The 12,378-nt window shown below is 35.9% G+C and overlaps 1 protein-coding gene across 5 annotated transcripts in view; it reads right to left on the bottom strand.

Annotated features, from left to right (window-relative positions):
• HORMAD2 (HORMA domain containing 2) overlaps window positions 1-12,378 on the bottom strand; it is a 91,255-nt gene that overhangs the window by 63,102 nt on the left and 15,775 nt on the right. For all 5 annotated transcript variants that reach the window (XM_032395161.1, XM_032395163.1, XM_032395160.1 and 2 more), the window contains 5 exons: window positions 11,046-11,109; window positions 10,410-10,446; window positions 6,462-6,482; window positions 5,874-5,900; window positions 97-164 (listed from right to left, as the gene is read on the bottom strand). In XM_032395161.1, coding sequence (XP_032251052.1) covers window positions 97-164; window positions 5,874-5,900; window positions 6,462-6,482; window positions 10,410-10,446; window positions 11,046-11,109 — 217 coding nt within the window. The remainder of the gene's footprint in view (window positions 1-96; window positions 165-5,873; window positions 5,901-6,461; window positions 6,483-10,409; window positions 10,447-11,045; window positions 11,110-12,378) is intronic.

Here is a 12,378-nt window from a genome sequence, read left to right as displayed (position 1 = left end):
AAGTTACAAAGGAAATATAAGGCCTATCTATGGCTTCAAGAAGCTTATGTTTACCTCAGTCCTATTTCTCATGTTCATTAAACAATTAAATTCTACCTGTCAAAATCCATAGTGGCTCCTTCTTTTGTGTATTTGAATTTGAACTGGTATATCTCAGTCACTTTCTAGAAATATCAAAGGGAATAGAGAAAGAAATTACTTACAAAAAAGAAATCCAGAACCTTATCTGGTAACAGGTGAGGAATATTTTTATTGTATACCTATTATACTACTTACATACCTCTCTGTTTCACAGCATAACATTATTCAGGAGTAGTATTTCCAAATATAAAGATAACTTAATTTTTCTCCTCCATGCTAAAAATGAGTTAGATGGCAAATTCTATTGTTACTGTTTCAAAGCTGGAGAAACTAAGAGGCAGAGTTAAATATCTGACCTGGCATAGGTAAATGACAGTGAAACCAGTTGAGAAATCATTCATTCATGTAACAGATATTTATCAAATGTCTACATTGTGTTAGACGCTGGAGTCAAAGTGGTGAACATGACAAAAAAGGTCCCTGTTTTTCTGGAATAGACAGACTGGTGAGACAGTCAATAAATAAGTAAACAAAATAATTTCAGATAGTAATAAGTACTGTGAACAATATGAAGCACAAGCTGTGATAGAGAACAGAAGGGAGAGGTGCCGATTTGGTTTGGAAGGCCAAGGATGGCCGCCTTGAAGGGATGATGCTTGAGCTGAGCCTCAGTGACAAAAGGGGATCATGTGCAGATCTGGGGGAGGGCGGAGTATCCTGGGCAGAGGGAACAGCAGTGCAAAGTTCTAAAGCAGGAAAGTAAGCCTCTTTCAGGGCCAAAGAGGAAGCCAAGTGGCTGGCAATGAGTAAGCAAGTAAGAGAGTGTAGGAGATGAGGATATGGAGCTTTATTGGCCATGATAAGGGGTTTGGATTTTATTCTAGGTAAACCAGAAATACACTGAAGTGTTTTAAGCATGGGAGTAATTTGCATGTTTTTAAGATCACCCTGGCTATTTTAATAGTGCAGAAGGAAGAAGTGGAAATCACGAGAGCAATTAAGAGGCTACTACAGTAATTCAGGGAAGACCAGAACGGCAACAAGAAAACTAGAAAAATTCAAAAAGGAACCAGGATCTATGACATGAGGTCTTGTTTTTTTGATCCTGCACTAAAAACTCAGATACCACTGCTATTTGCTCTCCTCACTGTTAAGAAAGCTAGAAACAAAGAGGGAAACATATCCTCATAAGAGACATACTCCATGTAAAATAACATGATTGTCTGGTAGTTGAAGCAAACGTTTGGCCCAGATACATTGTACAGCTTGTCCACAGATCTGGAGAAAGTCCGAAAGAGAGGTAAAGTGTGTAAGTGTAAGTAGAACACAAAAAAATGCCCTTCATTCATCTGTTTCAATTTTTGGTCTTGATATTGTGGGAATGAGGATGTTAGATTGATCAGAAAGTCTCAATGTTTCTGTTACTTTACTCTAAGACTTGTTCCCCCAGCTCTACTGATCTTAAAACCTTAGCACACAACTTAATCACAGGTTATCAGGTCCTGGAGAAATTGGCTCATGCTGCTTAAACTCTAAGACAACTGATTTGTAGTGGACTTAATTTAAAAGATAAAATATATTTCTAGCAAGACAGTCTACTTGGGAAATCAAACAAAATTTTGAAGGCTGCTTTGTGAGTACAGTAGGAGAGGTATGTGACACTAGAGTTGCCTACCACAACAGGTTCACCCCAGACAGGCAAGATACACAGCATCCTCTCTTTGTTCATGCTGGGTGTAATTGCCCTGCCAAGCAAACCATGTCTATTCTTCCTGCCTGCCCATGTTTCACAACAAACTCTAGCTTTTCAATGCTCTAAGCTATCTTTTATTTTTTTAATTATAACAAGAGTAGATCCTTTAGCAGCTGATAATTTTATTAACATGTTATTTGGTCCCTGAAGCAATTCATAAGAGTTATGTTTACAATGGTTTTATACAAGATGCTAATCCCTTATAACTTCAATCTGACTCTGATTATGACAGAAGATATATTGACAGCAAGCATTGGTCTCTTCTTTACATTGCATAACACATTTTCCTACTTTTCAGATTAATGTGTCGCCTAATAAAGATGGGCCTTTAAACCACTCAACGATGGTTTCTGTTAATCATACTGAATATATTCAGATACCAAAGCAATAGCAACATATATAGCCTTTTTTCCTCCCTTCACATTCCAATCCATTGGCAAGACTTTCAAGACTATCTCCAAAGCATATCCCAAGTCCATCCATTATTATCACCCTGTCCAAACCACCACTATCTCTCTTCATCTGATCTCCTTGCTTGCAAAGTATTCCTCCAGTAATTCATTCTCTGTTCTATAGCCAAAAAGGGTTTTTGAAAATATAAATCAGACCATGTTACTCCTTTGCTTAAAACACCCCAATGGTTTCCCGTTGCCCTTAGAATAAAATCCAAAATCTACTTTATCCCACAAGATCTTACACATCTGTCCCTTGTCTACCTCTCTGACCTTATCTTCTGCTTCTTTCTCTCCTACCCACTAAGCTCCAGGCTCAGGGCATGAACTCACAAGATGCCTTGTAGCTTAGGGCCTTTGCCCAGCGATACTCTGGAACATGCTGTCTCCAGTAGATGATGATAATATTTGGGCACTGCCCTAAATGCTCTACACGTATTCATTCTTATGCAGTCAGTACTCTGAGGTAGGTATTATTATCCTCATTATACATGAAGCTAGTAAGTGTTAGAGCTGGGATTTGACTCCAGCACCTACAATGTTAACCACTGTGCTATTCTGCCAATCACGTGCCATTGCCTCTCACAGACCTGCATAGGCTGACTTCTCTGGCCCTTCAGGCTTAGCTCCACAGGCCTTCCACAGACTATACTCCAATCCCTCCTTCTCCATTCCCTGCCTCAGCACTCTCCAGCACACTACCTTTCTTTTATTTTCTTCATAGCATTAGGACTATCTGAAACTGTTTTGCTCATTTTTGTTTGTTTATTGTTTATTCTCCCTCAAGGATATAAGAATGTAAGCTTCCAGAGAGCAGGGACCTTGTCTATCCCATTAACTCCTGTGTTTTTATACCTTGAACAGTGCTAGGAACATAAAGGGAACCCAATTAATATTTGTGGAATAAACATTCAGCCAGGATAGAGTTCACACTCAATTAGGATTTCATCCTACAAGGATTTTTTTTAAAACAAAGTTTCTAAAACCAAACTGTGGCTAGAAACAGAGACCATGTATAGTTCAGCTCTTGAGACAATCTATTAAAAATGGATGCTGACGACCTCCAATAGGCACAAAGGAATAGATGGTGAAACAGTAAGATTTTTGTCCTCACAGTATTGATACATAGCTATTCTTTTTTTTTAAAGTAGGCTCCATGTCCAGGGTGGAGCCCAACACCAGGATTGAACTCACCACCCTGATATCAAGATCTAAGTTGAAATCAAGACTCAGATGCTTAACCGACTGAGCACCCAGGCGCCCCCACAGCCATTCTTTATAGTTCTATCATGCATTACGTTGTGTAAAACTTTCCTTAACATATTTACATTTTGGTTTACACAACTTATTAATACCCTCCACACATTTTATAGTGTTTAACTGTAGGAAAGCTACACTATCCCTCTTCACTACTTTACTTTTGTCAATTCACCTCTGTCATGAAATGGAGCAACCAGAACAAAACTTCTAGTACAGAAATACTGCAACTTTGTGCAATGTCCAAAACTCCACTGGCCCCTGGACTGGGTAAGCACACTTAAGACAGAGGTTTGCAACTATTGTACTATGACAGACTCTGCACAAGATTGCTACAAATTTTAATCCATGTGTAAAATATATTTTTGTTTCAGGTATATGTTAATATTGCTATTGTTTCTTCAGTTTTGTTTAGAGAAGGAAATACTTCTACAGATAAGAGTCAAGAAACATGGCACAATATTAGATAAACACCAAAAGACTATGTCTACATGAGAATGTTGTTTTGTGAGTATATAAAAGAATGAGAAGGGCGCCTGGGTGGGTCAGTCAGTTAAGCATCTGCCTTCGGCTCAGGTCATGATCCCAGGGTGCTGGGATCAAGCCCCACATTGGGCTCCCTGCTCGGTGCAGTCTGCTTCTCCCTCTCCCCCTGCCACTCTCCCCTGCTTGTGCTCTCTTCTCGCTCACTCGCTCTCTCTCAAAATAAATAAATAAAATCTTCAACAACAAAAAAAGAATGAGATTAGGGAGGTAAGTGGTTGTATCAGTAACTTGATGCTAAATATAAACTATAAAATAGTGCAATCCCATGGATACTTTTAGGCATTATGAACATTACTATTCCATAGTTATACTGTACTTATTGCTGACTTGTTTGGTGTTCTTTTGAGTCTTTTAATACCCTCAAACATGACACTAAAACTTTTATCAATCAAAAGTGTACCATGGACACACAGGGGTTAGGGATCACTGTTATATGGAACGATCTGTAAGCATTCAAAATATTTTTTTCTAGGTTATAAATGATAGCTCAGCACTTCGTATTATAAGCTTTTGTTTTCTAACTTCATTATTTGCCTGCATCAAGCTCATTTTAACAGCACCCCCCCCACACACACCCTCCACCCTAAGAGTTTTCTGTAGTTAAATTTGCTCAGCATTTCACTGAGCAAAAGCACTGGTTTCAGATTAAGAGTTTTATATGCACAAGAAAACAAAATAATTCATTGCATTAAGAAAATGACCACTTTATTAACAATTTATCAGAAGGTTTTTGTTTGGGAAGCTTCCCCTCAAACCTACAGGGGAAAAAAAAGCATTTTGAAACTAAACAAGAGACAAAGATAAAAAGGGGTAGTTCAGGCATTGAGGAATTGTTACCCACCAGTATGTACCAGTTTTCCTCCACCTTGTTCAAACAGTTATTTATAATCTTCCCAAGAAAGGATATTAAAGGCTAAAAATGCTTAATTTAGATTTGAATGCTACCAGTTACGCTAAATCCATAGGCTTAAGAAGGAAAATTGAAAGCAAGGAAAAAGGAAAGAGAAGAAGGAAAGAAAATTAGGAGGAAAATACAGAGACTAGAAGGAGAAGAAAGAACAGAGGGCTTCTCCCTCCATCTCTATGCCATTGCCACAGAGTAGTACAAGTAACTATTACATGTCCAGGACTATGATATTCACTCTGGGAGACAGAAAACAAGACAAGACCCTTGTCCTCAAGAATTCAGAATCTGGTGGAAGAGATAAAGTAATCTACGTGAATCAACTGAGAGTGTTAAATTGTGGGGTCCCATTAGAAAAGGAATTTGGAGAAGGAGGAAATTAGTGTGAACAGCATAGGCCAAGAGGCTTTCATGGGAGATTTGAACATAAGTTGGCCTTGAAGATGAGTAGGATTCAATAGGGAAGAAATTATGAGAGAAAGAAGAAGTAAAGATCTGAAAAATCTATGAACAGGTCAAATAGGGGAGAATTTAGTTGGCAAAAAAAGGAAAAGTTTAGAATTATGCTGTATTTTCCAAAAGACCACAAACAGAAAGGATTCAGAATCGGTTAAAATAAATAATAAAACGTGGTTTTATACATGCAGAGATTTTTAATTTTAACATGTTAGGGAATAGGCTCCTCTACACTTTTTTTTTTTAACACCCCTAAGTAGTTTTTAAAATCTCATAATAAAGAATTGGTGAAGTTTATAATAAAACACACTGGAAGAGCTTATGGTGAGTTACTTTGCTCATATAGTAATCTAGTAACATAATCAATAGCCTCAACTCAGGTAAACATATTTAAATATAATCCCTTCTCAATGTGTGTCCTTACCTCTGGTTCCTTGGGATTTGTATAAAGCTGTTTAAGGAGAAATAAATAACATTTAATTTCTGAAACTTATTAGATTACTCCTCACAGAATACATTTTCTATGTGAAGAGTTCAAATTGTGCTCTATTAATTGAGGACTGAGATATACATATCTCAAGATAATTTGTTATGGTTTAAAAATATAAATCAAATATCTAAGTCTTTCTATGTTATCTTCTCATTTGCTTTCTATTCTTAACCATACATAGCATGTTATACTCAGAAGGGCACAAAACTTCAAAAAAGTCTACACAACCATAAAAACAAACACTCCAAGTCTATAAAGTAATTTAAAAAAATGAAATCCTGATAGCCAATATGTGAAGCAGATAGTATGTCCTATATACTTTCCCATGTATTGTAATATACCTAAAAATACATAATTTGTGATCTTTCATTAAAACTTCTGGTAGATTCTATTTTTTTAATTCCAAAATGTCATAGGACAGATAAATTCAGCAAGAAGTGGGGCTAGTACTGTTTTAATGTTTTACTTGTCAAAAAAACAACATAGTAGAAACATGGGTTTGGTCTTTAAGTGTGTACTTACTGTAAGTACTGCCATGTGTAGCTTCAAGAGAAAAGAAAACTATTGTTATTATATACTTGTGCTGATATTATTGTTATTTTCAATAAAGGCTAATTAAAATTATTTCAGAGAGATTCCAAAGATTTGGGTAGAAGATCTAAAAAAGAGATACTAATTCACTCATTCATTCAAGTGAGTATAAATTTACATATATAGGGTTCTGCTGGAGAGGAGGGATGCAAAAAAAAAAAAAAATGATAACTATCTATACTATCTAAAAGTTATATTTTAGTTTGGGAGGCAAAAGATATACAAAATAATTCATTTTTACTAAATATTAAATATGCCACCAGTATCTCCAAAAAATTGTCTTTTGAAACTAATCTACTAAAGTAAAAATTTTAGTCTGATAGGTCTATAAAACCCTTGCCCTACCTACATATATATTACTATAAACAGATTCTCTCTGCTTGAAAGAGTAAGCCAATATATAGAGATATAATCTAGTCTCTGATAAAAATTTAAAAACTGGAATACAAATTAGAAAATTTCTGGACCAGGGCTGGCTCAGTCATTAGAGCATGTGACTCTTAATCTCAGGGTTGTGAGTTTAAGCCCCACGATGGTCACGGAACCTAGTTAAAATTGAAAAAAAAAAAAAATTTTTTTTAAAAGAAAATTTCCCAACCATAATTTCATATCAAACTATTCACCTATTTCACCCAAAGGACTAAAACTTTAGTGACACTGTGTGGCTATTTTGGTTACTGCATACAATTGATTTTGAGACTACATAGTGAAACTCTCTATTAATTATTTGATTAATAGTTCATTCATTCAAAAAGAGACATGGCCCCTGATCTCAGGGAACATGCAGACCAACAGGAGAGAAAACATTAAACAAAAAAGCAAACAGGTACATCATTACAATTGTGTTAACTGCTATGACAATGTAGCACAGGGTGCTTGAGAACATTAAACAAAAGGACAATCTAGGCTGGGGTGGGGGGGTATGTGCCAGGGAAGACCCCTCTAAGAAAGTAAATATTTAGGGTGAGACCTAAAGGATAAATTGGATTTAGCCAGGTAAAAGGTATGGGTAGGGAAGAGAATTTTGCAGGCAAAAGCAACAATACATACAAAGGGAAAAGGCACTTGGCATGTTCTAGAATCCTTGTGTGGCTTGAACATGGTTAGCAATGGTGAGAGTGATGAGTTCTGGAAAGGCAGGTGGAGACTAGATCATACAGGTTCTCTGTGAAGGACTCTAAATTTTATTTTAAAAGCCATGGAAGATTTTCAGGCAAGAGATTGATATGATAAGACTTAGATTTCTGAAAGAATGTAGTGTGGATAGTGAGTTGGAATGGTAGGGGATTGAAAATGGGAATAAGGAGACAGATTAGGAGGCTATGTACAATATAGTCTCTTCTTTATAATAATTATCTAAAAATACCTACATACTTACTTTAAAGAATTTGAGCATATGAACTACAAAAAAATGGTAAAATCACCCAAAATTTCACAACTAGAAATAATCATCATCTTCAACAGAAGAACATCTTTCAAGATCTCTAGATACTCAAACTTGACTTTACTCAAACTATTTTTAACACATTAATTATTTCCTAGTAGGAAATTAAGATACTAACAACGAGTCTAAGTCATCCATCTAAGGTATTGTCTTTTAATCTCCCAAAACAGTAAATTTAATCGATTCAGTCATACAGGTAGTCATTTAAGTAAAATAAATCCATCAAACAAGGTAGATAATCTTTTTACATCACACTGCTCTTTTAGTACATGTAACATTGTAATTATTTAACAAGTGACGCTATTAGAGTGTGACCTCCTTGAATGGAGGAATCACATCTTTCTCTCATTTTTGTCTCATCCAGTATTTAGATACAATGTCTGGCACAGATTAAATAGATAAGAAAGGAAGGGAAGAGGGGAGGAAATGAAGGAAGGAGAGAAGAAAGGGGGGAAAGAACAAGAGAAGGTAGAGAGAGAGGGAGGAAGGAAGGAGAGAGAAAGGAAAGGAGAAGAGGGAGGGAATGAGGGAAGAAAGAGAAAAAGAGTTAACACATAGTGCTTATTATGTGCCAGGCATTGTTCTAAACATTTTAGATCAGTGGTTCTCAAAGTATGGTCCCTAGACCAGCAGTGTCAACATAACCTGAAATTTATCTGAAATGCAAATTCTCACATCAGAAATTTTGGGATGGAGCCTGGCAATGCTTTAACAAGTCCTCCAGGTGATTCCAATGCAAGCTAACATTTGAAAACCAGTGCTTTAGATTAGTTCATTATCTCAAACAACCCTAAGAGGTTCTGTTATTATCCCCCATTTTGTATATAAAGAAACTAAGGTACCAAAAGGTAGGTACTTGCCCAAGATCACACAGGTGTTAAGTGCAGAACTGGGATTCCCTTTAGACTGATTACAAAACTTGTGTTCTTAACTATATTGCACTGCCTCTCAATGATGGATGCTCAAGAAATGTTGCTAAATGAACAGATGGTGGAGAATGAATGAATAGTGTTCAGTATGCTGGTGATGACCCTCTCCATTTAAACCTATCCAAATACTAAGGGCCTTCAAAGTTCAAAAGCCATTTTCTCCAAAAGATTTCCTTCATGCTCCTTACTAGATACAACCCCTCCTTTTCCATATTCCTATTGTACACAAGCAGTATCTTTCCTTTAGCATGCATTAATTTCTAATGAGTATTATGGGCACTTATATCTGATATTTTTACACAAAAATATCAAGCTGATGTGAAAAAAAAAATCAATATTTAATAGCCTAATAGGACACAGGTACTGGCCAATCAGAATGGATGCCAACTTAGCCCAGAATCAGAAAGGATGCCAATTTAGTCTTAGCTGGGTTCCTGGAAGCTCCCCGTGGGCCAGATGTTAACCCTTTAGTTGCTAGATTATGGATAGGTCTGGAGAGATCCCAAAAGAGACAATGGTGAAGCGAGGGGGAGATAATGGTGGGGGTCACTCAGGGTCTCAGCAAAACAGCTATTTACCACCCATTACAGAGTATTTCAATATTTGAACAATAGGCACAGCTGGGCCAGTGTATAATAGCTAATCAACAGCCCACACATATGAGTATCATTTCTCTTCTGCCATGCTCTAGATCTTTGTGTGCACAAGCCCATATCTGTTTTAATTTTGTATCCCTCAGTCCCCCAGGTCAGTGTTGAATAAATCATAAAAAATAACTGTTCATTGAAAAAGGAAATGTATGAGTGCAACTAAATAATCTATTATAAGGCTATTCACCTCAAAATTCCTTATAAAGGAATAGGAATTGAGAAGGAGTTAAAAGAAGATATAGATGGGGAAAAGGAGGGGAAGCAGTGGTAGAAGGTTCATTTATATACATCTTGTCTCTTCAACTAGGACTAGAGCCTCTAATTTTTATACCCTTCATAGCAGTCTTGGGCAGCAAGAAAGATCTGATATACTTAAAATCCAAGCTGCATTTTTAAAAATCCAAGGTACAATACTAGCTATTTGAGGAAACAGGTTATATACATGCACCAAACATAGTTAACAAAATAACTATCATAGAATAAAAACTAATTATTCAAGTCCGTTTTTTCCTTTCATATCTGTGAATTGAATCACAACTATTTTGGACATGTTTAATGTGCTAAATGCCAGATTCTTGTCTCCCCTGTCCCACATCCTCTGGATCTCTTCCAGTGACTTCAGAGGAAATTCTGTGGTCAAAAAGATATGCGTATGTAAAAGAGAAAAATGAAGGTTTCCTTTCTAATTGATGAAAACAAGACATCAACAGGACAACAAAGACATAAAAAGAAACTTTCATAAATGCAAATGTAGGCACTAGTGCACTGTTAATACACAACAAAATAAAAGCTAAACTTCTTTTAAGGTATAAAAGATAAGTCTTTAATCCTGGTATAAATTTAAAAACATTCTTACGTATCTCTTTTCCAAAGCATCAAAACAACCTTGGATCCTGTCAAGAAATAAATATTTGATGTCAATTTGGACCAGATGCGAAAGCCAAAAAAATTCCAAGTATAGAACTGATTTATATATTTTGCTTTAAGTACATTAAATTGGTAATCATTTTACCTTTCCCATTTGAACTCTTTTTTAAAACAGTGTCATTTAATATGTTGATAGATCTTTATAATAGGTAAGCAATTTAAAGGTAGAGAACCACATCTTATTTTTCTTTTTGCCTCCCATAATGTTTAGAATACTGACACGCATATGATGAGTAATCAAATTTTGATTGATATTTTTCTCTTTTTAAAATTTTTGTTATTGAAGTTGACATACAGTGTTATATTTGTTTCAGGTGCACAATATTTTTCTTTCTTTATACAAGTCCATTTTTTCCAAAAACAAAACTAAATCAGGATATTAAAATTATATTGAATATTGCTGTAAATTTCCAGGAAATTGTGAAAAAAAAGGAAAGAAGGAAGGAAGGAAAAAAAGAAAGGAAGAAAAGGTTTTAAGGAAATGATCTTACCAAATAAAGTCTTATGGGTAATTTCAGCGATGATAAAAATAATGTTCAACTTTTGTGGAATTTCAATTACTTACCATTTGATAATATGCAGTGACCCAGGACATTTTTTATCTTCTCGAAGGATTTTTAAACTGAGGTCTACAAAAACAGAAACACAGTGTATTTTCCTTTACTAAATGATTACTGTACTAAATTTGTCCATGCTAAATAAGGGTATTTCCTTTAACTATTTTATTTATATAACTTAGTTTTATAGCTTATAAAAACATTTTGAATCTCTAAATATCTACTCTAAAAATAAATCCTATGTTGAAAACTAGCTTAGTTCCAATTTTGATTATAGTTTAGCAGTCTTCCCTTCTACAATGCAGCACAACTGAGTTGATTGCACATTCAATTTGTGTCACTTCTTTGCTTCTGTTGAATTCCGAGTAATCATAAGGGACTATTGAGACCATATCCATTAACCAATTTAAAACATGTACCTCAATCTCAAGTCAGTTCTCTATTTGTCTCCCCCTAAATGAAAATAAAGATGAAAAATTTTCCCATGGATTATTCTCAAATATTAATTTCCATCTGAAATTCAACTACCTTACTATAGTTAAAGAAGAAGAGGAAAATCAAAAGAGTTTTGGCTTAGGGGCGCCTGGGTGGCTCAGTCAGTTAAGTGTCTGCCTTCAGCTCAGGTCATGATCCCAGGGTCCTGGGATCGAGCCCTGCGTCGGGTTCCCTGCTTGGCAGAGAGACTGCTTCTCCCTCTCCCTCTGCCTGCCACTCTGCCTGCTTGTATTCTATCTCTCTGTCAAATAAATAAATGGATAAAATCTTAAAAAAAAAAAAAAGTTTTGGCTTAGATTAGTCCAAAATCAATCACTGATTCATGTATGACTTTGCATGTCACTTCACCTTTTCATATTGTTTTCTTATCCTAAAACTGATGTTCCCTCTACCTCTACTGAGGTACGTGAAAATTATTCCATGTTGGTATAATATTTAGAGATTACCAAAAAGAGTGACATAGGAGTACTGAGCATTTTTATGATGTATGTTACTTTAAAAACGAACACTGAGAGGGAGACATACAACTTCTACTAAAACTACCACAAAAAATAAAGCTATAAGTAATAGTATTACCTCTGTAGGAAGGAAGGAAGGAAGGAAAGAAGGGAGGGAGGGAGGGAGGGAGGAAGGAAGGAAGGAAGGAAGGAAGGAAGGAAGGAGGGAAGGAAGGAGGGAAGGAAGGAAAGAAGGAAAGAAGGAGAGAAGGAAGAAAAAGCGAGCCTAAAATGGAGTCACTTGCCCCCCATGAGGAGCAAACCAAGACTTAATTGCAAGAATGTAACCTTTAACCAGTCAATCTGGAATTTCCTGATCAACACTTGTGAGGTAATCTGCATGGTAGAC

This window comes from Phoca vitulina, unplaced genomic scaffold (assembly GCF_004348235.1).
Source record: "Phoca vitulina isolate PV1807 unplaced genomic scaffold, GSC_HSeal_1.0 scaffold82, whole genome shotgun sequence".
NCBI lineage: Eukaryota > Metazoa > Chordata > Mammalia > Carnivora > Phocidae > Phoca > Phoca vitulina.
This window is presented reverse-complemented; position numbering and strand designations above follow the sequence as displayed.